This window comes from Tamandua tetradactyla, chromosome 15 (assembly GCF_023851605.1).
Source record: "Tamandua tetradactyla isolate mTamTet1 chromosome 15, mTamTet1.pri, whole genome shotgun sequence".
Classification (NCBI taxonomy): Eukaryota; Metazoa; Chordata; class Mammalia; order Pilosa; family Myrmecophagidae; genus Tamandua; species Tamandua tetradactyla.
The window spans coordinates 26,623,445-26,646,565 of NC_135341.1; the positions used below are offsets into that span (position 1 = coordinate 26,623,445).

At 40.8% G+C, this 23,121-nt stretch overlaps 1 protein-coding gene across 2 annotated transcripts in view; it reads right to left on the bottom strand.

The window, feature by feature from the left end:
* The window catches only part of ABHD6 (abhydrolase domain containing 6, acylglycerol lipase), a 46,601-nt gene that overhangs the window by 10,519 nt on the left and 12,961 nt on the right, over positions 1-23,121 (bottom strand). For both annotated transcript variants that reach the window (XM_077128871.1, XM_077128872.1), the window contains 4 exons: positions 16,769-16,912; positions 3,472-3,628; positions 1,976-2,089; positions 731-863 (listed from right to left, as the gene is read on the bottom strand). In XM_077128871.1, coding sequence (XP_076984986.1) covers positions 731-863; positions 1,976-2,089; positions 3,472-3,628; positions 16,769-16,887 — 523 coding nt within the window. In that variant the 5' untranslated portion in view covers positions 16,888-16,912. The remainder of the gene's footprint in view (positions 1-730; positions 864-1,975; positions 2,090-3,471; positions 3,629-16,768; positions 16,913-23,121) is intronic.

The window sequence follows — 23,121 nt, forward strand, 5'->3', positions numbered from 1 at the left end:
ATATGTATAAAATCATTTAAGGTATACTTAAAATATGGACAATTTACCATGTATAAATCATACCCAATAAAGTACCAAAGAGAGAGAAAGAGAGACTGAAGGAGAAAGAAAAAGAAATTACGTTTTTCTAACACATTACAAATTCATATTTGAAGACATACAAAAGAAAAACTAATTTTAAAAAATCAAACTTCAAATGGTAATTTCAGGAGACACATTACAGTTCAATTGACATGTATACATGTAAGAACAGAGAAACTAAAATTTGTTAATTTTTTAAAAACAGATGTAATGAATAAAGGCTTCTGAGTTTTCAGCAAAAAGGGGGACAGGCGTAATAACAGTACCTTCATCTCATAAGGTTATTGCAAAAATTAAATCCACATGAAGAACATACTTTATGAGAGTTCAAAAAATACTGTGATATTATTATTATCACTATATTTCGAAGTTCTTCTGTGCTGCAAAACACTATAGACATTTCAATTAGCCATCTCAAATTCTTTGTGGAACAAGGCTGGCTCTAATTAAGTCAGTACAGTGACTTTACTTTCATACAACTATTGTTCAGTTATGGTTATAAGTAAAGCATTGCATATCTCTCAAGCACATATCAAGAAGATGATTCTGGAGAAATAGTCAAGGCAAGCACTGGCCCCTTGTTCCTTCAGAGTTTCAGACCCCCCTGTGCTCAATCCACTCACAAGGACAGGTCAGCCTTGCAACTCACCTGCGGGGCACACGAGAGACAGGCTGCAGATGTCCGATGGGTAGTAAGCAGCATACACCCCAGCCACATGGCCACCCATGGAGGTGCCTACCAGGTGGAAGGGTTTTTTGTTCAGCTTGAGGCATTCTACAAACTAGGGAAGGAAATGAGAGGAAGGCTTGGTTATATGGCTGTAGGCAATGGCACTGGTTATCACAGAGTAGAAAACCCTGTGTTTCCTATGGAGATAACTGAAAAGGGGTATTGAGGAAAGAAGATCTGAAACTCTACTGGATCTATTATCAAGATGAGTCCTGTGGCATGCACATACTTCTCTATACTTGGCAAAAGTGATTGAGGGGTCATTTATACATATAAAATCAACGGATTTCCCCAATTCATGAACCAGCATACTTTTCTATAACAGTCCAGAGAGTAAATATTTTCAACTATGATTTGTTGCAACTACTCAATAGTGCTGTTGTGGCACAAAAACAGCCAAAGACAAATGTAAATGGTTAAGTGTGGTTGTAAAGCCACATTTCCATTCCTCCGCCTATCTGTTCATATAACCATCTGCCCGTCTATCTATCCATACAACCAACCTTCCATTTAATAAATTTACATAAAGATACTCGGATATCTACAATGCAGGAACTATGGAACTATGACCAGGTGCCGAGGATACATTAAAAAGCCAGAAAGACAGGGTTCCTGACCGCTTAGAATATACAGCTTAATGGGGAAGTAGACATTAAATACATTTCGTCATCTGGGGAAAATCCAGTGTCAACCTGAAATTTATAGGCTACTCAATTCCAAAATGGCATGTGAGTCCTTGTCACCTTGAAAGTCTAGCCAGAGGGTGCTGGAGATTGGTGCTAAAACAAAACAAAATGCAGACAGCACACTCCCTATCCTCCACAACCAGGCAGAGAGGTTATTACTGCCATCATGTGGATAAAAAGCAGAAAAATAAACTCCTAGAGAAGGCAATGGTCTCAAAGCATCTCATACCCCCTTTGTCAAAGGGCTGAGAAAATGCTCAGGTTCTGTTTCTTCAGAAACAACTGCAATTATTGGCTTAGGGGAGGATAATCTGCCTGGCCCTCCACTGCTGGCCAAGGATTTAATCTGGTTGACATTCTGTTTCTAATTACTTGTAGACAATGTACTTTTGGGGGCCACAAGTCAGCATGGAACTCCCCTGAATGCAATGGTGGTAAAGACCCAGTCTGGGTGATTTTGGTGGCGCCTCCTGCTTACCTGATGTATCCTTTTAACTTGCCCGTCTATGGACAGGTCATCCATGGAGGAGCGGGTGGTGCCCTCATGTCCTGGCATGTCCACGCAGACCACGTGCAGGTTCTTTGGAAGGAACTGAGGACACCCATGCCCATAGAGTTAGTATGTGGTAGGCATGATGTATTTGCCCTCTTTTCTGGAGTGGCTGCTCCCATTTACAAGTGACCTGAACAGCCATCCCTGGGGATTTATGAGCCTGGGCTACCAGTGTTTTTTTCCTAATAACATCTGATAGAAATAAGCATCACCAGCAGCCTGATAGGAAGCTGAGACCCCCAAAATCTAAGATACAGATGGAATGGGGGTGGGAAGTGATTGGAAAAGGTAAGGACAAAGGTCAGGGTACCAGGATTGAGTTCCTCAGGAGATAATACCTCCTTCTCCTTTCCCTCACTCCTTCCACACTTACTGTAGTCATGTGGCAACTGACTAGAAACAAGAGGATGGCTCTGTTTTCCTAGGATTCTGACCAGCTCCAGAGCCAGCAGGAGAAGCACTTTCTCTAAAGATCACTACTGATGGCTCTGGTCCTGTTTTCAATACTGTTTTGTTCTGTTTTACAAGGTTTATTAAGGTCTAATTCCTGGGGTGATTATTATCCTAAAGCACCTTCTTCCATTTAGATATGAACCACTTTTAGCGAGGAAACTGAGAAGTATCAGTTATCAATAAACAAATATCTACTTATAGGAAGGAAACTTGGGTCACTTATCTGTGGAGACAGGAAGCAAGAGGTTCACTAAGGCTGGGGATGACTGATCTCGTGGTGCAATCGGAAATGAGAACACAAGAGCCAGAGGATGTGTAAGCCTCTTTCTCCCAGTGCAGATAATCACCTGGGACCATTCGGGTGCAGTCCTGCATGAGCTGGGAGCCTGGGAGGCGGCCCTCCAAGACCCCCCAGGTCTGGCCTCACCAGCTGATCCCCCTTACCAAGTTCACAAGTAGCCACCCCCAAGAAAATCAGGATAAAAATGAGTGACTTGGAAAACCATGCCAGTGAGCTGACCGAACAAGACCATTTCTCTGAATGACTAAGGAAAAAAATAAATAAATAAAAAGAAGCAGAAATAGGGGGAGGGGAGGAGAAAAGGGAGGTAAGGAGGTGAAGGAAGAGGAGCAACTTGAGAATAAAAGAAGGAATGACTTTTTAAAAGTCCAATCTTAAATTAAAAAAAGGGCCCAACCTTGATACTCATGGCAGTTCTGAGATAAAGCTGAGCGTCAGAAACCATCCCTAAGAAACACTCATAAGGTGAAATGATGTCTAAGGCACAGATCTAACAAATAACATTCAATCAATACATTTTCGACAGAACAGTGTGAATAATATATCGCATTAGTCTTTAGATGACGTGAACCACACTTCTGGGCTCCCTTTGCTAGCTGCTATTGCTGATGACACGTCCACGTTGCCTTACTGAGTGACAACTCTCAAGGAGAATCTAGAACCGCACCTTGACCACACTGAGCCACATATCCTTGTGCGTAGAGAACCCATGGAGCATGAGGATGGAGGGTTTGGGCCCAGGCCTGCCTCGGAAGGAATAACAGAACTGATAGTCCCCATGGTGAACATAGCGGACCTGCATGCCCAGCGTCCTCCGCCAGTACCTAGAGGGGAAAAAATGACAAAACAAAATCAGGAGGCTCCAGATAAGTGGCTTCAGGAGGGGCGCTGGTTACTTGGCAGTAAAACGAACACTTTCCCAGCTTTTATCCTCCATGTATATCTCTGGAGTTCCCCAGAACTTCATCCTCAAGGAACACTAAGACAAACCATTCCCAAAAGCATATTTTATTAATCACTCTAACTAGAAAGGAAAGAGGAGTGTTTTCTTAAGAAGCATCTGACCTTTTGTTAATACATATTTCTAGAGACCTGGAGAGAGACTTGTTTCTTGAGAACTATTTGTATCGGTCCTCTGGCTTTATGCCTGACAACATATGGCAGCTCTTTGAAAGCTCAGCTTCTGTTGGTTACATAAGACTTGGCAGAGCTTGGGTTTGGCCCCAAACCGATTTCAATATGAAATTACCATCTAAACAAATTGAACTCTCTGCATGAAGAATCTCTCCAAGATGAAAAGTAAATGAATTCAATCAGAGATTCACTTTGTGGTATACTCTGCACCAAAGAGGCAGCCAAGTCTTGCAAAAACAAAAGCAAATTACCTAAACTGACTGGTTTTAACCCTTGATGGGGTGAAGAGAATCATATTATATATTCAAATTTACTTGCATCTGTATACAAAAACTATGGGAGCACATGCAAGACACTATTAAGATGAACATCTGGAGTGGAGATGGGTAATATGATGGGTAGCAGGTAGATAGGTGTGCTGGTTTGAAAGAATGTATGTCCCCTAGAAAAGCCATGTTTTAATCTAAATTCCATTTCATAAAGGCAGAATAATTCCTATTCAATACTGTATGTTTGAAACTGTAATCAGATCTTCCTGGAGATGTGATTTAATCAAGAATGGTTGTTAAACTGGATTAGGTGATGACATGTCTCCACCCATTTGAGTGGGTCTTGATTAGTTTCTGAAGTCCTATAAAAGAGGGAACATTTTGGAGAATGAAGGAGGTTCAGAGAGAGCAGAGCAGAATGACATAGCCACAAGAAGCAGAGTCCACCAGCCAGCGACCTTTAGAGATGAAGAAGGAAAATGCCTCCCAGGGAGCTTTATGAAACAGGAAGCCAGGAGAAGAAGCTAGCAGATGATGCCGTGTTCGCCACGTGCCCCTCCAGATGAGAGAGGAAACCTGTTTGCCATGTGCCCATCCACTTGAGAGAGAAACCTTGAACTCATCGGCCTTCTTGAACCAAGGTATCTTTCCCTGGATGCCTTTGATTGGACATTTCTACAGACTTGTAACTGGGACATTTTCTCGGCCTTAGAACTGTAAACTAGCAACTTATTAAAGCCATTCTGTTTCGGCGTATTGCATTCTGGCAGCTAGCAAACTAGAACAATAGGTAACAGCAGTAGGAGGGAGTGTTGCACTGCATTCCTTTTTTTTTAATGCAATTTTATTGCGATATATTCATATACCCTATAACCATCCAAAGTGTACAATCAGTTGTTCACAGTGTCATCATATAGTTGTGTCCTCATCACCACAGTCAATTTTTGAACATTTTCATTACTCAAAAAAATACATATAAGAATAAAAATAAAAATGAAAAAGAACACCCAAAATATCCCATGCCCCTTCTTCTCCCCTATTATTTATTTTTTTACTCATCTGTCCACACACTGGTCAAAGGGAGCGCCAGCCACTAGGTTTTCACAATCACACGGTCACACTGTAAAAGCTATTCAGTCATACAATCATCTTCAAGTATCAAGGCTACTGGAAAAGAGTTCAACAGTTTCAGGTATTTCCTTCTAGCTATTCTAATCCACTAAAAACTAAAAAGAGATACTTATATAATGCCTAAGAATAACCTCCAGAATGACCTCTTGACTCTATTTGGAACTACATTCCTTTTACTATATATATTTCATGACTGTATGACCTATCTGCTGGAGATTGAATTGTGTCCCCCACAAAAGGCATGTTCAGGCCCCAATTCCTGTGAGTTGTGAACCCATTTGTAAACAGGACCTTTGAAGATGTCACCAGGGAAGGTGCCCAAACTGAATGAGGGTGGGCCTTAATCCAACATAGTGTAAGTCCTTATGAGCAAAGGCATGGCCTGGAAAGGAAGCCATGAGAAGCCAGCCTGAAACTGAGAGTCAATGGAACCTGGAAGAGAAAGGGAAAGACGCTGCCACATGCACTGCCAAGCGACAGAAAAGCCAAGGACAACGCAGCACTGGCAGCCAGCCCAGAAACACCATGGTCTGGGGGGAGAAAGCACCGCTTGCTGATGCCTTGATTTTGGACTTCTCCTAGCTTCAGATTCATGAGCTAATAAATTCCCATTGTTTAAGCCAATCCATTGCATGGTATTTGTTTTAGCACCTAGGAAACTAAAACACTATTCAAACATTAAATATTATAATGAAATTAATCGTCCAGCTTAAAAATTCCTCCCATGACAAAGCAAGCATATTTCAAAATTATAAGTCACTGTACCAAACAGTTTGTTTATTCATTCATATCCCAGCTCACTCATTTATTTGCTTTGTGATCTCAAACCTCAATTTCCTTATCTATAATATGTAGAAATATTTTATTCTGCTGAGGAGAAGGCAAGGATTAAATGACATAAACCTTGTATAAAGTTTTGTCAGTGTCTGGTATGTGATAAGTACTTAATATATGTCATTGTTAGTATTATGTAAAAAAGATTCTGTCCTTCAAAAACTATTGCTTGCTAAAATTCAAAGGCAAATAATAAAACTGAGGGGAGTATTTGCAACAAATATGACAGCCACAGATTGATATTTTAAATATATAAAGTACTTTTAAAAATTGGTCTGAACTGTACTAAAACCCCAATTCAACATGGGGTAAAGTAAATGAAAAGATGACTTAGGATAGAAGAGACATTAATAACTAACAAAACATAAATATGTTTCACTTCACTAACACACAAAGAAATAATGAGCAAAAAAAACAAGAGGTACCCTCTCTGTGGTTTTATAAATTATTTAATTTAAATCTAAATTAAAGTTTTGTTTTGTGTTTTAACCAATAATGTTCACTCGCTTGAGAAAGTAATATGGCATTAGGAGTCTTTAAAACCATCATGCCCTTTAACCTAGTAATTAGACATCCAGGAATAATCTGCTCCAAGGAAATAAACAGAAACTTCAGGGGGAAAAATAATTTCCAAAGATGTCCAAGACACAGTAATTTACATTAGACACATACACACACACACACAATCAGTACTAACTTAAATATCCATAAACAGAAATCTTGCTATATAAATTTCAATACATCCAGGCAATGGAGTTTTTTGCTGTTATTTACAATAAAATTTTCAAAGAAGACTGAATAACATGGGAAAAATGTTTATGACATTACGCCAAGTGAAAAACACAGGAGCCTTGTTTTTTTATATACCACTGATTCCAACTCTGATAAAAAAAAATTTTAAGTACATACACACAAGGAGAGGCAAAAAGGTAGCAAGAACTGGAGGTACTGAATAAAATGAGGAGAGGGTTACAGGTAATTCATATTTTTTGTGTTATGTTTTTTTAATCTTCAAATTCTCTACACCTCTAGTCCAAAGGACAGTATGTGATCAAAGAGGAGTTGGGAGGACCTGTGGTAAGGTGAGATTCAAGCAGGCACCTGGCTGGTTCGGATATATCAGCTGGAGACAACGGAGAAAGACGTGGCATGAGGCGGACCCAGCAGAGGCCAGAGCTCGGGGCTGACCTAACAGAACTTGAACCCAGAGTAAAGGGCAGGCAGCCCGGAGTGCCAGGCTCAGGAATGGAAGACTTCGTCAACACCAGGCAGAGTGCTTTGGTGTTAGTAAATAGTTCTCATTTTAAAAATTAACCATTTTTTTCCCCCAAGGCTTTTTGAAAAGGTGCACCAAATTTTCATGAGGGACGGTGCTATGGCACTAGATAACAGCTGCCACTATTCTTTCTGAAAAAAATTAAAACCCCCAAGCAGACAAACCAAGGATGCTGTTATGTTATAACGGGTATATCACTGGAAAACTTTACTAAGGCTTTGAAAACAAGAAGCTGGAGAGCTCACAGGTCAATGATTTCAAATGAATCTCTCAATGGAAAAGTGGAAGACTCTTTTTTTTTTTTTTTTAACTTTTTTACTGAATAGTATAATATATATACAAAGCAAAGAAACAGAAAAGCAATAGTTTTCAAAGCACTCTTCAACAAGTGGTTACAGGACAGATCCCAGAGTCTGTCATGGGCTACCATACAATCCTCTCAGAGTTTTCCTTCTAGCTGCTCCAGAATATAGGAGGCTAGAGGGCTTAAATGTTTTTTTTTTATCATCACAAACAACTTTTTTTCCTTCTTTTTTGTGTGGAAAATAACATAGGTCCAAATGTGCTGGTTTGAAATGATGTATTGACCCTAGAAAAGCCATGTTTAATCCTAATCCCATTTAGTAAAGGCAGCAGTTTCTTCTAATCCCTATTCAGTACTATATGTTTGAAACCGTAATCAGATCATCGCCCTGGAGATGTGATTTAATCAAGAGTGGTTGTTAAACTGGATTAGGTGATGACATGTCTCCACCCATTTGGGTGGGTCTTGATTAGTTTCTGAAGCCCTATAAAAGAAGAAACATTTTGGAGAATGAAGGAGATTCAGAAAGAGCAGAGCAGAATGACATAGCTACGAGAAGCAGAGTCCCCCAGCCAGCAACCTTTGGAGATGAAGAAGGAAAATGCCTCCCGGGGAGCTTCATGAAACCAGAAGCCAGGAGAGAAAGCTGGCAGATGATGCCGTGCCTGCCATGTGCCCTTCCAGATGAGAGAGGAACCCTGACCATGTTCACCATGTGCCCTTCCAGATTAGAGAGAAACTCTGACTGGGTTCACCATGTGCCCTTCCACTTGAGAGAGAAACCCTGAACCTCATCGGCCTTCTTGAACCAAGGTATCTTTCTCTGGATGCTTTTGATTGGACATTTCTAAAGACTTGCTTTAACTGGGACATTTTCTCAGCCTTAGAACTGTAAACTAGCATCTTATTAAATTCCCCTTTTTAAAAGCCATTCTGTTTCTGGTATATTGCATTCTGGCAGCTAGCAAACTAGAACAACAAAAAAGCAATACACTTCAAAGCACAGCACCACAATTAGTTGTAGAACATATTTCAGAGTTTGACAGGGTTACAATTCCACAGTTTTAGGTTTTTACGTCTAGCTGCTCTAAAACAGTGGAGACTAAAAGAGATATCAATTTAATGATTCAGCATTCATATTCATTTGTTAAATCCTATCTTCACTGTGTAACTCCACCATCACCTTTGATTTTTCATCCCTCTCTTTAGGGGTGTTTGGGCTATGGCCATTCTAACGTTTTCATATTGGAAGGGTCTGTCACTAATATGGGGTAGGGAGATGGAACTATCTGATGTTCTGGAAAGGCTGGGCCCTCTAGGTTTTAGGACTTATCTGCAGGTTGTAGGTTTCTGGAAAGTTCCTCTGGGTTTCAGGATTTACCTGACCTAGGAACCCTTTGGAAATTACAGGTTCCATGAAAACAAACTTAGTGCATGAAACTTTTATAGTCTCAGTTTGAGCCCTAGATTTTCGTAAGAGTTAACAGGACTGATGTTGGTTGGGGTTTGGCAAACCATGGCAATCAGCACTATCTTATTGAAGCTTGCATAAGAGTAGCCTCTAGAATAGCCTCTATTTGATCTCCCTTAGCCACTGATGCCTTATTTTATTACACTTCTTTCCCCATTTTTGGTCAGAAAGACATTGTCTATTTCACAGTGCCAGGGCTAGGCTCATCCCTGGGAGTCATGTCCCATGTTGTCAGGGAGAATTTCACCCCTGAATAACATGTCCGATGTAAGGGGAGAGTAATGATTTTCCTTGTAGCGTTGGGCTTAGAGAAAGAGAGGCCTCATCTAAGCAACAAAAGAGGTTCCTGGAAGCAATTTTTAGGCCTCATTATAGGTAGTCTTAGCTTCTCCACTACAGAAATGAGTTCCATAAGGGCAAGCCTTAAAATCAAGGGTTTGGCCTATTTTCTTGGGAGTCTCTAATGGTTAAGAGATTACCAGGGGTTCCCAGATGGGAAAGCATAATAGTTCCATATTTTTCTCCTCCTTCCGACCCTCAAGGAACTCTACCAAAACTTTTTAATTATCATCCCACCATAGTCTGAGATGGCATTGCATTAAGCTACACAGAATTACAATGCCTTGTTGTCTGTTCTAGACCCCAGCAGTTTGGGTTGTTTAAATGATCTCTCCAGACAGGTTGATTTAGATTGTGTGTTATAGAAAATTCAGGTCTGAGACATAATAAACCTCTCTGCCTTTTGTCTCATATAGTAGGTGAAGGTCTAGAGTACAAACACTATCATCTTCTATCTATATTCTGATTTACCTTAGTCCCAGCCAGACTGGCTTCATTTTTATCTCGTTTTCGGTTACTTTAACTGTTACTAAAGATATTCTAACCTTCAGGGCTGCAGCACTCCATTTCTAGGTTTTATCTGTCACAGAGTTACTCAAAGTTCCAGGGAAATACCAGCTGATACACATATAGACCAGTGTCTCAAAATCTAGAAATACATTTACAACTTCAGACTAAAGTGGCTGCTACTAAGGCACAAATATTTTCTGTAAGAGGCCTTAACATATTTGTTCTTTTGTCTCTGGCTTATTTTGCACAACATATTGGTCCCGGGGTTTATTCAGTTCATTGCGTGCCTCTTGACGTCATTCCTTTTTGTAGCCAGACTTAGAGTCCATCATATAAATGTATCACAGTTTGCCATTCTGCTTCTCAGTTATTGTACCTTTTGGCTCCCTCCATCTATTGGGCAACATACATAATGTCCAAAATAAATAAACCATGTCTTACAGTGTCCTCACTTGGTCCTATGATCAGCAGCACTCTCAATTTAGACAATTTTCATTGGTCCATAGCAACAAAGGACTAACAAACACAGAGTCACCAAATATCAAATCAAAGCGACCCCTTATCACTTGTCCTTCCCCCCCAATTAGTTGCTCCTGCTAGTGCTGTGGTACTGATGATATATCTTACTGTTAACTATTGGCCATGGAATGCTTTTTTTTTTTTTAATATTATACAATTTTATAAAATTGTCTCATGCAACTGTGGGGATACATGAGTCCAAATTCTGTAGGACAGGCTCCAAGCTGGGAACTCCAATGAAGGTTTTCAATGAATTCCCCAGGAGAAGCTGGCTAGCTGAAGTAGATGAAAATTCTCTCTTCTGACTGCTGAAATCATCACTTCTCTTTTTTAAAGCCATCAACTGGCTGGATGATTTTAAAGCCATCAACTGGCTGGATGAAACGTCTTTCACTGCTGAAGGCAATCTCCTCAGTTAACTGTAGATGCAATCAAATTACTGATGATTTAAGTCAATGAAATTTCCTCACAGTAACAATTAGACCAGTGTTTGCTTGGCCAAACAACTGGGCACCATTACCTGGCCAAGTTGACCCATGAATCTATTACAGTTAGTAACACAAGGGGTAGGGATTTCTTTCTTTCTATTTTTTTTCAATTGAGATGTCTTCATATACATACAGTCCATCCAAAGTCTACAATCAATGACTCATGATATCATCACATAGTTGTGTATTCATCACCATGATCATTTTTAGAGCATCATCACTCCAGAGGACTAAATAAAAAGAAAAAAGAAAAACCCATATAGCCCATACCCCTTACCCATCCCTCTCACTGACCACTGGTATTGTAATCTACCCAATTTTGCTTTTGCCACTCATCCCCCCTCTATTATTTATTTATTTTTTATCCTCATTTTTTTTTAACTCATCTGTCCATACCCTGGATAAAGGTAGCATCAGCCCACAAGGTTTTCACAATCACACGGGCACACTGTAAAAACTAAATAGTTATACAATCATCTTCAAGAATCAAGGCTACTAGAATACAGTTCAACAGTTTCAGGTATGGGAAGAAGTCTCTTTAAGCTTCCCAGGCCAGCTCAAACCTTGTGAAAGACCAAGGTCCCAGGTATAAAAAGAAACTTCTCTGGTTTAAGGATAACAGAGAATGGGTTACCTCTAATTCATAACATCACAAAGGCAGAGATAAGAAAATAGCTGGACGCTTACGAAACAAAGAGAAGAGTTAAGTTGTGATGAACGAATGTCTCCAGAGTAAGATCATTTACAGCTAAACAATTTCAGTAAAAAAGCCAAATTCCTCTTGTTTCAGTGATAAAAGTCATCAAAGGCTCTACTGACCTAAATAGAGAAGCCCACAAAAGGAGCCCTGGAGTTCCTTTTTGAGAAGGCTTCCTGAGTCCCGGCCTCTGGTTAACAGTCCTTTCTGAGGAAACAATACTTTCACTTATTTTTAAATTGAGAAATAATTCATATATCATAAAATTCACCCTTTTAAAAGGTACAATTTGGTGGTTTTTGTATATCCACAAAGCTATGCAACCATCACTGCTATCTAATTCTGGAACATTTGCATCAGCTCTAAAAGAAACCTAAACCCAGTTGTGTTCAAACCCCACTCCCTCCTCCCCCTGCCTCTGGCAACCACTAATCCACTTTCAGTCTCTATGGATTTGCCTATTCTGAGTATTTCACATAAATGGAATCATACAATCAGAGGCCTTTTGTGCTGGCTTTTTTTCACTCAGGGTAAGGTTTTCAAGGTTCTTCCATGCCGGACTATGTATTTTTCCAATACTTTGTGCCAATTTCACACCATCTGAATTTACTGAAGCTTTATAATTAGTCTCGATAGCTGGTAGTGTAAACACTAGCTCTGTTCTCCTTCAATACTGCCTTTGTTAATTGGTTTTCTGCTTTTCCTTATAAATTTAAGAATCGGTTATATTAAATCCATCTAAAAATGCGCTGGGGTTTGAATCAGGTGTACATATGACTCTACAGATCGCTGTGGAGAACTAACATCTCTGTGACAGTAAGTCTTCCAACCCACGAGTATAGCACGTCCATCCATTTATTTAGGACTTCAACATTTCTCTCATAAATACTTTACAATTTTCCGTGTAGAGGTAGTCCACATTGTTCTTTAGATTTATTTTAGGTATTTTATTCGTTGATGCTACTGTAAAAATGGTATTGTTGGAAATTTTTCATTTTTATTTATTTGTCTATAGAAATGCAGCTGATTTTTGCTTGTTGATCTTATATTTGGCAACCCTGCCAAATTCAATTATTAATTTTAACAGTGTCTATTTTCTATCTGGCTTTCTATGTACCCAATCATGTCATCTGCAAACATTTTCAGTTTTATTTCTTCCTTTTCAGTCCATTTTTCCATCTTATATTTATGACTTCTTATCTGGATTTTTTTGGACAAAGAAAAACCTTAGAAAGTCAGTCTTATGCGTCTGTGAAGTCTTGATATTTCCATGACCCAAGAGAAATCAGCGCTGTCCCTGATGTCATCCTCTGTGGCCACAGCACCCGCTTGTGACTCTCTGTTCTGACTTGCTACAAAGGCTCTGGCACCGCCTGCAAGAGCAGCATTCATCCACGTTGCTGTGGAAACTGGCTGGCCTCGCTCCAGGGACACTTGGTCCCAAGAGAGAGCTGCTCTGAAGACCGGCTGTGGCCTAAAGGGGACACCTATTCCCTGCTCTGTGAGGAGCTGAGAAGATCCCAGCGGGAAGTTGAGGAGAGCACATGATGTGACGTTTTCACCCCATCCTAAGTATGGCCATATTATAGGGCAGGGTGAGGGGGCAGGATTTGGGGTGTGCTGCTCCCTCTACCGTTTGCTGTTCTTGTTCATGTAGCAATCTCAAAAATTAATCTGACCCTCCCAATTCTACAGGGTGGCCGTGGCTGGTAAAAATGGACAGCTGAGCAAATGAAGGCCCTTGGAGACGCTGTGGCTGATGGTTTCTTAAGAGACATAAATGACTCATGGAAAAGCTGCTCAATCTATAACAACCGCTGTGTAAATGTCAATTGCATGAGGCGATTTGGAAGAAATAAGCTGTACAGGTTGGAGGCAGGACAGGGGAAGAGTCTCAGGATTTCCTACAGTTCTCTGCAATGGCATCATGGGTTCACTTGCTACAGTCATGATCTCTCACGTCACAATGACTCCGGGCATGATCCGAAAGATTTTCCAGGATTTTCATCCTTCTAAATTAGCTAGGTTTCTTCTTGGCCTGTGTGCTTGAATTCACAAAACAAAGAGTATTGTGTTTGCCCTTCAGCTGCAGCTCCGAGCTGGGTGACAGGCGTGGGCAGGCTTTAAGCTCACAGGCATCTGTATTACTAATCAATAAAGTTGCAAGGCTGTGGGGTCGCTATAGTTTTGGTGGTGTTATTTATTAGTAAAAGTGACTCATTCACTGTGCAGCATTATTCACAATTGCCAAAAAGTGGGGACAACCCAAGTGTCCACTGTCAGGAGGCTGTATAAACAAAATGTGGTATTTGCACACGGGTGAATATTATCAGCCATAGAAAAGAACGTTCTGATCCATGCTACAACAGGGATGATGAAGACATCGTGCTAAGTGGAAGAAGCCAGACACAAAAGTGCATGTTGCATGATTCCATTTATATAAAAGATCTAGAATAAGCAAATTCATAGAGACAGAAAGTAGATTCAAGGTTACCAGAGCCAAAAGGGAGGGGGTGGGGGATGGGAAGTTATTGCTTAATGGGTACAAAGTTTCTATTTGGGGGAAAGGAAAAGTTCTGATAATGGATGGTGGTGATAGCAGCACAATATTGTGAATGTAATTAATACCACTGAATTGTATAATTATACATGGTTAAAATGGCAAATTTTATGGTTTATATATATATATATATATATATATATATGTTATCCTAATAAAAATAAAGGAATGAAATACTGATGTGTGCTACAACATGGAAGAACCTTAAAAACATCATACTGAGCAAGAGAAGCCAGACACACAAGACCACAAATTGTAGTATTCTATTTATATGAAATATTCACGATAGGCAAATCCAGACAGCCATAACGAACACTAGTAGTTGCCCAGGGTTGGGGGTTGAGGGAGGGTGGGGTTGCCAACAAATATGGTTTCCTCTTGGGGAGATAGAAATGTTCTGGTATTAGACAGTAGCTATGGTTACACAACATCATGAATGTACTAAAACCACAGAATTGTTCATTTTAAAATGGTGACTTCTATGTTACGTGACTTTTTTCTTTATTTTTGTTTGTCTGTTTTTTTCAAGTTATGTGACTTTTAACACTTGTTTTTTGTATGCTGTATGACGGGGGTCACATTTCATTATTTTATTATTTTTCCATGTGAGTATCCCCTTATTGCAGCACCATTTGCTGAATTTTTTTTTGCTCATTTGGTTTTTTGTTTGTTTGTTTGCATGTCTGTTTGTTTGTTTGGTAAATGCATGGGCCAGGTATCGCACCGGATCTCCCACACGGCAGGTGAGACTTCTACCACTGAACTACCCGTGCACCCCTAACTGAATTTTTATAAAAAGTGGATCATTTGCTATAAACTTATTCTTCTGTCTAAAAATCAAATATAAAAATTATTTTGGCACTCTCACTCTGAAAATCTTCTTCTCAAAAGCCCAAGGCATTGGGAGGTGGAGAGCCAGGCAGCACTGGGGGTGCTTTCCCCACGTGGAGGTTGGAATTAGCCTTTATATAATCACGCCTCTGGAGGCGGCCATAGCCATGGTTACAGGCCACAGCAGTGAACTGCCTTCTGGGCTTCAATTTGATTTAATAAAACTGTTGTTTGTGTGTAGAGATCCACAGTGCCTCTGCAGAGCCACGGGGGGTACAGAGCCAGGCCTCTCCATGTCAGGGCCACACAGGTGCCTTGGTCCCAAAGCACAGAGCCGCTGCCGCCAAAGCTGCAAGGGCCAGGGGAGGGTGAGTCTCAGGTTTGTCAGTGCAGAGGTGGGTCCCGGGTGACCCTCTTCAGGGGTCACCACCCAGAGGGAGAAAGATGAAAAGCTCCCTTCCATTCAATTAGCTTCCTTTCAAGGATCACAGCTTGGCTGGCAGGCGGAAAATTCCACACTCTAGTGAAACAAAAGGGAGCCAGAAAGGAGGGCAGATAAAGGGCACAGGAGTCCCTGGCTTTTCTCTCCGTGCACAGGACTTAGTTCTAAGGTCCTGAAGTCCCAGTTAAAATCTCAGCATTCTACATCTCAGGGAGCTACGCCTGGCACAGGGGAACCTGCTCTCTACACCCTGGGAAGCATTCCGTGGGGGCATGAGAGATGATTTTATTTGTTAATGTGTGTGGCATGAGAAGCCGCAGGACCAAATCATGAGAAAGTGACTCTTTAGAAATTCTAACCTGATTACATCAAGGAGAAGGTTCCAATGGGGGCTGCTAAGTTTTGGTGCCTATCTTATAGTTTTTAACAAAGAGAATGGAGACTGGTAGGCAACAGTATCCAGGTTAGAATTTAATAACATCATTTAATGTCCCTGTGCCTTATTTTTAATATTAATTTATTATTTTGGACAAGTATGGCAAGTTTTCCATTTAAGATAGAAATCTAAAACTTTCTTTAAAAACACTGACTTAAGGTTAAAAAAGCAAGTCACTCTAAAGAAAATATAGAAGAAAGTAAAAGTTTACATTTAACTGGGTATATAGATGGAGAAAAAACCATGAAGGTGGTACAAGAATGAAAGAAATTTTGGAGACTTATTTTTTCTTTCACTTTATTAAATTTCATCCTAGCATGGATCAAAAATGTTTCAAGTCACATTTTCACTTTTATAACAAACCTAAAAAACGCTGTTCTGTCAATGGGTCTGGCTTCTAATTCCTTTTTTAGCGTCAATTACTCCATAAAGTTATCCAACGACCAATAAAATATCAAAGGGGTTGATAAACACACATAACTCCTGCTTAAAGACAGAATCAGTGACTTAGGAGTGTAGGTGGCAAAGAAACTATCAGCAACCTGGTGGGAAGCAACTGTTGAGGCTTCGAGAACGCTTCCGAAATTGCAAAAAAGATAAGCGACTTTCCACTTCGCCGTACGTTCGAAATGTTTCACGATAAAACATCGATCAAAAAGAACAAAGACAAGCAGGGAAGCCGACAGTACTGTGCTACTTCAAATATAAAATGAATGAACTTACCAATAGTAGATTTTTATCAGCGCCGAAGGCCACAGGAGGAAGGAGGCTACAAATGCCAGGATTGGGATGGCCAGGGTCCCACCCGCAATCACGAACATGTTGACCACATCAAGATCCATCCCGCCGTTTAAGGCTGGCTGACACCTGCAGGGGCCAAAGGGAGCAGTGGATTGAGACTCCATCTCCAGAGCAAGGGGGAAGAAGCAAACGGGGAAAGAAAAGTGCAGGACCCAGAATGGCGGCAAAGATAAAGAGGAAAACAAAAGCAAGCAAGTGCTTAAAAACTAAACAGGCACGACAACTAAATGTAATAAGGGATCCTTGTGTGGGTCCTGGATTAAAAAAAGCTGTAAAGTACGTTGTTGGGACAATTGCGGAAATCTGAGAAGACTTGATATTAGGTAATATTATTAAATCAGTGCTACATCTTGAGGGCAATGATGAAATTGCACTTAAGTTGGAGAATGTTCCTGTTCTTAGGAGATGCCTTCTGAAGTATTAAAGAGTGAAATACAATGATATCTGCTACTCAGTTTTAAAAGGTTCAGGAGAGAGAAAATAATGTGTGCACGTGTGTGAGTATGTTGGAAGCAGGGGCAACGGAGAAAGAAATAAAGCAAATACAGTGAGTGTGTGAGTATGTTGGAAGCAGGGGCAACGGAGAAAGAAATAAAGCAAATACAGTGAAATGTTAACCACCAGTGAATCCAGGCAAAGGGTAAATGGATGTTCAGTGTATTATTCTTTCCACTTTTCTATAGGTTTGCAATTTAAAAAAATTAAAAGCTGGGGAGGACAAAGGATGTCCAAGAAACAGATAAATGAGCAGAGCATGTACACACACCAGAATGTCTGTACATGGAGAGAATACCACTGGAAGTATACACTAGAAACTGCCACCAAATGGTTGCACCCAAGCTGGGAAACTAGAGAGCTGGGAAATCAGAGATAGAAGGGAGTTTTATTTTCCACTGGACACTCTTTTAAATCTTTTGAAACAGGCATCATATACATGCATAGTCTATTCAAAATAAATAAGGTGCAGTAAAACATTAGGGAATGGGAACAAACAAAAAAAAAGTACAGTGTTCAGGTGTAGTTTTTGGTGTCTTCTTGACAACTCAACAGGCACATCTGAAGGCTACAACGTGAGCCCCACTGAGTTAGGGTCAGGTCTCTGGTACCCTGATAGGGCCTGGCAAGGAGCCGGCACTCTAGAAATCCCAGCTAGAAATTCAGTCAGGCCAGAAGCCAGCCCCCAACCAGTTCCTTCTCAAGACCCTACAAGGTGGTTCATTCCAGCATGGATCGAAAATGTTTCAAATCACATCATTTTCTCCTGAATACAGGAAACAACTCTTGTAAGCCAGACATGGCCCTGTGCCTTGAATCCCACCTGCCCATGTGGGGAAGTGTGCAGTGTCACTAAACATGAAAAAGAGGCTTCTAGAAAGAGCATTAACATCTAGCAAATCACTTTCTGTATTTCCCATGAAAATAGGGAGAGCTCGCCTGTATGTCTCTGTCAATGATAAAAATTTACATTTTATAATGAATTCATGAGGGCACAGCATGACCTCACAACCATAGAGACAAGGGCTAGCAAATCTGTTCTATGAAAGGCCAGTTAATAAATATCCTAGACTCTGCAGCTATAGGGTTTCTGTTGCAACTACTGAACTGGCTGTTGTAGCAAAAAAGCAGCCATAGTGAATGGGTATGACTGCATTCCTATAGAATCTTATTTACCAAAACAGGATGTAGGTCAAATTTGGCCCACAGGCCATAATTCGCCAACACCTGGTATATGGCACATCAACCCTGTCAAATAGACAAGGTGGGTATTTTATCCTCTGTTTACAGGCTAAGGAAACTCATGCTCAAAGAGTTTAAGTAACTTGCACAAGGTCGCCCTAGTGGGTAGAGTCATGACTACAAAACAGGTTTCAGACTCAGATCCACTGCCCTTTCCCTAAGTTCTGCTTTGTCTATTTTTTTCTTTTTCAAATTGCCTTTTCTCAATCTTTGTAACCTCTGTGGCGAAGAAGCCATACTCATCATCTCCAATGAAGCTGTGACAGCTCCATTTAGATGTTTTCTCTCTTGCAAGAGCTTTGGCCACAGAAGCCCTTACAGTCTAGAGGGGGAGTAGAGGTGGGTAAGTTGGTTCTTTTCAGCTACATGCACACTGTATTGGGTTCAGTCCTTAGTCTGTAGTAATGGAAGCTGCTGCCTTCCCAGGGACATAAATGTGGTCTTTCTTTCTGACTCAACTGCCCTTTCGGGTTCCCAATCACTGTAAGTACTTTACAGCATACTTAAGTCATTGGCCTGTTTCTTCTTCTAGAACAAAATCTCTTTGAGGGTGAGAACAATAACCTAAGTTCTTTCTACACAGGATACAGATGAGGTACAAATGAATTAATGAAAAGCAAAGTTAGGGGGTGCAAGGGTAGTTCAGTGGTAGATTTCTCACCTGCCATAAGGAAGACCTGGGTTTGATTCCTAGCCCATGTACTTCTCAAAACAAAAAACAAAAACAAAAAAAAGAAGCAAACAAACAGAAAAAAAAATTCAACAAATGGTGCTGCAATAATGGGATACTCACATAGAAAAAGAATGTTTTAGGGTCAACCACTGCCAGTGAGGCTGCAGAAGAGCTGATATTTTCCTTCAGTAATTATAAAACTTTCTGTTGGAGTCACCTATTCAATGCTGGGTACAGTTTGTGCTGCTAAAAAGCCTCACCATCAAGGGGCAGACAGTAGACAAACTAATCATGAAGTAAAGGGAATTGGTACAAATCTGTTTGTATATCGTAGATCACAAAAGACCTGATAAAGATGGGAACTGTCAGCTTCAGAGGACTTTTCCATACACACCTTAAAAACTTCAGAGGGCCACCATGAATTGCTGAGCTGCAGGAACTTAATTACATTATGTTCCTCTAGAATAGGAATTAGCACATTTCCTGCCCGAGGCTTTATATATCATAGTCTCTGATGATGGAGATGGTGGCCTTGAACTGAATGATTTTGACTACACGATTGTCAAAAAGAAACCACACTGTTTCCTTGATATCTGCCATGGATGTCACAGTCAGTTTTGGAGGAAGATTTCATCTGGCCCCATTTTCTATTTAACTATAGAATAAAGCCTTCAATAAAGAGCTTTCGTCAGGCATGGTCAATTTAGCAAAGTTTGGAATCCTGCACAATTCTCCTGACAAGGTCAAATAAAACCAGGTCTTGGTTGGAGAAAACGCACTGCTTTCTGAGTTTTCTACACAAAGAGTAGACAATTATTCCTATGTCTGCAACATCCTTCATTTTACAAAGGACTTGCACCAGGTTTCCTTTGCACTAGTGTTTATTTATAGAATATTCTAGTACTCGAGGGGGAAGCTGGAGACAGAAAATCTGAAGCCTTGTAAGCCAGGAGCCACCAGTGACTAAAAATCAACTAAGGAATGCTATGGCATTTCCCAAGGTCAGGTCCCTTGGGATAGTTTATAAAACAACTGATGGTTTATAGGATGACTTTAGGGAATACAAGAAGACTAAATAAAGCTTCAGAAGTACAAAGCATTAGATAGCACAAACATACATACTGAGAAGCATATTCCCTTTTCAGCTGTTTTTCAGTCTTGCTTAGGTCAAAGAAACTCAGTGAAACAGCTCGCTGCCTTCTGCAGGCGGTAATACCTCGCTATGCAATAACATTTTATCTCTGTGTTTATTCTTATGGATACTTTCAATTTATGGTAGTAAATTAAAAGAAACATGTTAAGTAGGCAAACGTAAAGATACATCGATCTAGTGAAAACTGCGCTGGTGGTCCGTGAACGGCTGCCACTGGGGGCATGCTAGCATGGCATACGTGCCGGGGGCTGCGCTGGGGGTTCCAGCTGGCTCTCGCCCTTCTGGCTCTTCCACGCGCTTGCTGCAAAACCTTGGTTTCCTCATCTACTAAATGAGAACTATTCAACCAAATGATCTCTTCTGTCCTTTCCTACTCTGGTGACTAAAATCATTTCTGAAATTATGCCCAACAGTTAAAGGGGAGGCTCTGGCTTGCCCCCCAAAATATCTTGTTCCATTATGTTTTCCTAGAACTTAAACAGTTCCAGGCAAATATTTGGGGCTTGATAATATTTATTGCCTGAATAAATTGGAAAAACAAACAAACAAATAAAAACACTTGTTTTACTTATCTATTGTACAAAAAGGCGCCTCCGGGTGAGAGTGATTTGAGAGCCCTACAGCACACTGCAAGGCAGGGTGATGTCCGAAAGGAGAGCCAGCCCTATGACATCAAGGACGGCAACACGCTCTCAGCTCCTAGATCTGCCCCAGTTTTCACTGGCACCTTTCAACACCCAAGTTGAGCACTAGGGGCCATTATCTGTGAGCTCTGAGGCAAAGAATAGGATAGAGAATACTTGTGCTGGTTTGAAACTGTGAGGTACCCCAGAAAAGCCAGGTTTTCTTTCCTAATCCAATTTTAGGGGCCAGACCCATTGCTTAGGGTGGAACCTTTGATTAGATTGTTTCCATGGAGAATGACCCATTCAATTGTGGGTGTGAACTTCTGATTAGATTACTTCCATGGAGATGTGACCCCACCCATTCAAAGTGGATCTTGATTACCAGAGTCCTTTAAAAGCATAAACACTTTGAAGAAACGTTAGATGCAGATGCAGTTACAGATGTTAGGAGATGCAGAGCCCAGCAGAGGCCACCATGTGCCTTTCCATGAGATGCTAAGCAAGCCACAACCAGAATTGTGTCCCGGAGGAGCTAAGCGAAGGCTGAAAGACACTTAGAGAGGAAACCACTGGCATCCGAAGCTGGAAGCAATGGAACCAGGAACAAAGACCAGCAGACAACCAGATGCCTTCCCATGTGACAGACATCAGCCTTCCTTGAGTCAAGGTATCTTTTTCTGGATGCCTCAGTTTGGACATTTTCATGGCCTTAGAAATGAGAACTTGTAACTTAATAAATTCTCTCTTTTGAACTGTTGTATTTCTGAGACACTGCATTCTGGCAGCTTTAACAAACCACAACAGTACTTGAGTAGATCCAGGTAAACACTGCATCAGGAAAATGATCCAGGTAAACACCACATTAGGAAAAGCTCACCTCCAAGTTAGTGGGGATAGGAGTAGAGTATAAGATTTTACACCATCTATTTCTTAACATTCATATTGATTTAGAAAACTGGGGATTACTGAGTTTCATCATAATCTCCAGGACATAAAGTGAAGATAGTATATAAGATGTAATTACATTTTCATAGACTCATGCCTTTCCCTAGACATCTACCCACATGCCATCGAATCTTGCAAACTAAAGTCCTGGGTTCTCCAAAATGAAAAATATTATAGAACAAACAATGATAACCATAACCATTACCATAGCCAAAGACTTAAGAGAGACAGCATCCATTTACGAAGTAGTCACTCTATGCCAGGCCCTGTGTAGGTGATTCAGACACAACCTTACAGCATTATGAGTAAGGAGCATCCCCCCATTTCAAAGATGAAGAAACTGAGGTTTCTCAAAGAGGCTAACAATCATCTCCGAGGTCACCTGGCTGTTAAGGAGCTTGAACTGAATTTCAATCCAATTCTGCAGGTCTTCCTAGTTTGTGCAGTACATGCCACCCTTTGCCTCGCCCTGATACTTTCCATCGGCATCTATTTTCTGCACATCAGTTATGCACCTACATCTTCTGCGCTTTAAGAGTTAGTGACACAGTGACATGCTAACAACATTATAGGTTAACAATCGGCTTATTCCTGCTGATGGGTTTTTAAAACTACCCAGCGCAGCTCATATTTTTTTTTCTTGAATTCTGCAGTATGAAAGTTCTTTCAATGAGGAAGACACTACATGTTTAAAAATCTGAGTACAATATCCCAGCTGTCAAACACTGTCTCATTTACCCAACACTGATTTCTGAAACCAGAACTGGTTCCTCAGAACTATCACTGCAATGATCAACAGCTGAGAAAGTCACACAGACAAAGAAAAGATTCTTTTGTCTGGAAACCCCAGGATTGATGAGACAGAGTAACTGGAGAAATTGGCAGTTCTAACTCCTTGTCACATATATCTTCTCCATCACAGAGGAAAAACACACTGAAATTTCCAAGCAAGAGCTAAGTTGGCCCAGTCACCGCTGGAAGTGATGTGGTTCTGCCCCCAGGATTACTGCCCATGAGGGTGCAACCCTCTTCTCCTCCCGGCCTTTACGTCTCCTCCTCACTCTGGCTGAGCCCATCTGCTTCTGCATTTTGCACCTCCAGCAGTCCTGCTGTTGAAGCAAGCTGTTAACTGTGAGCCTGG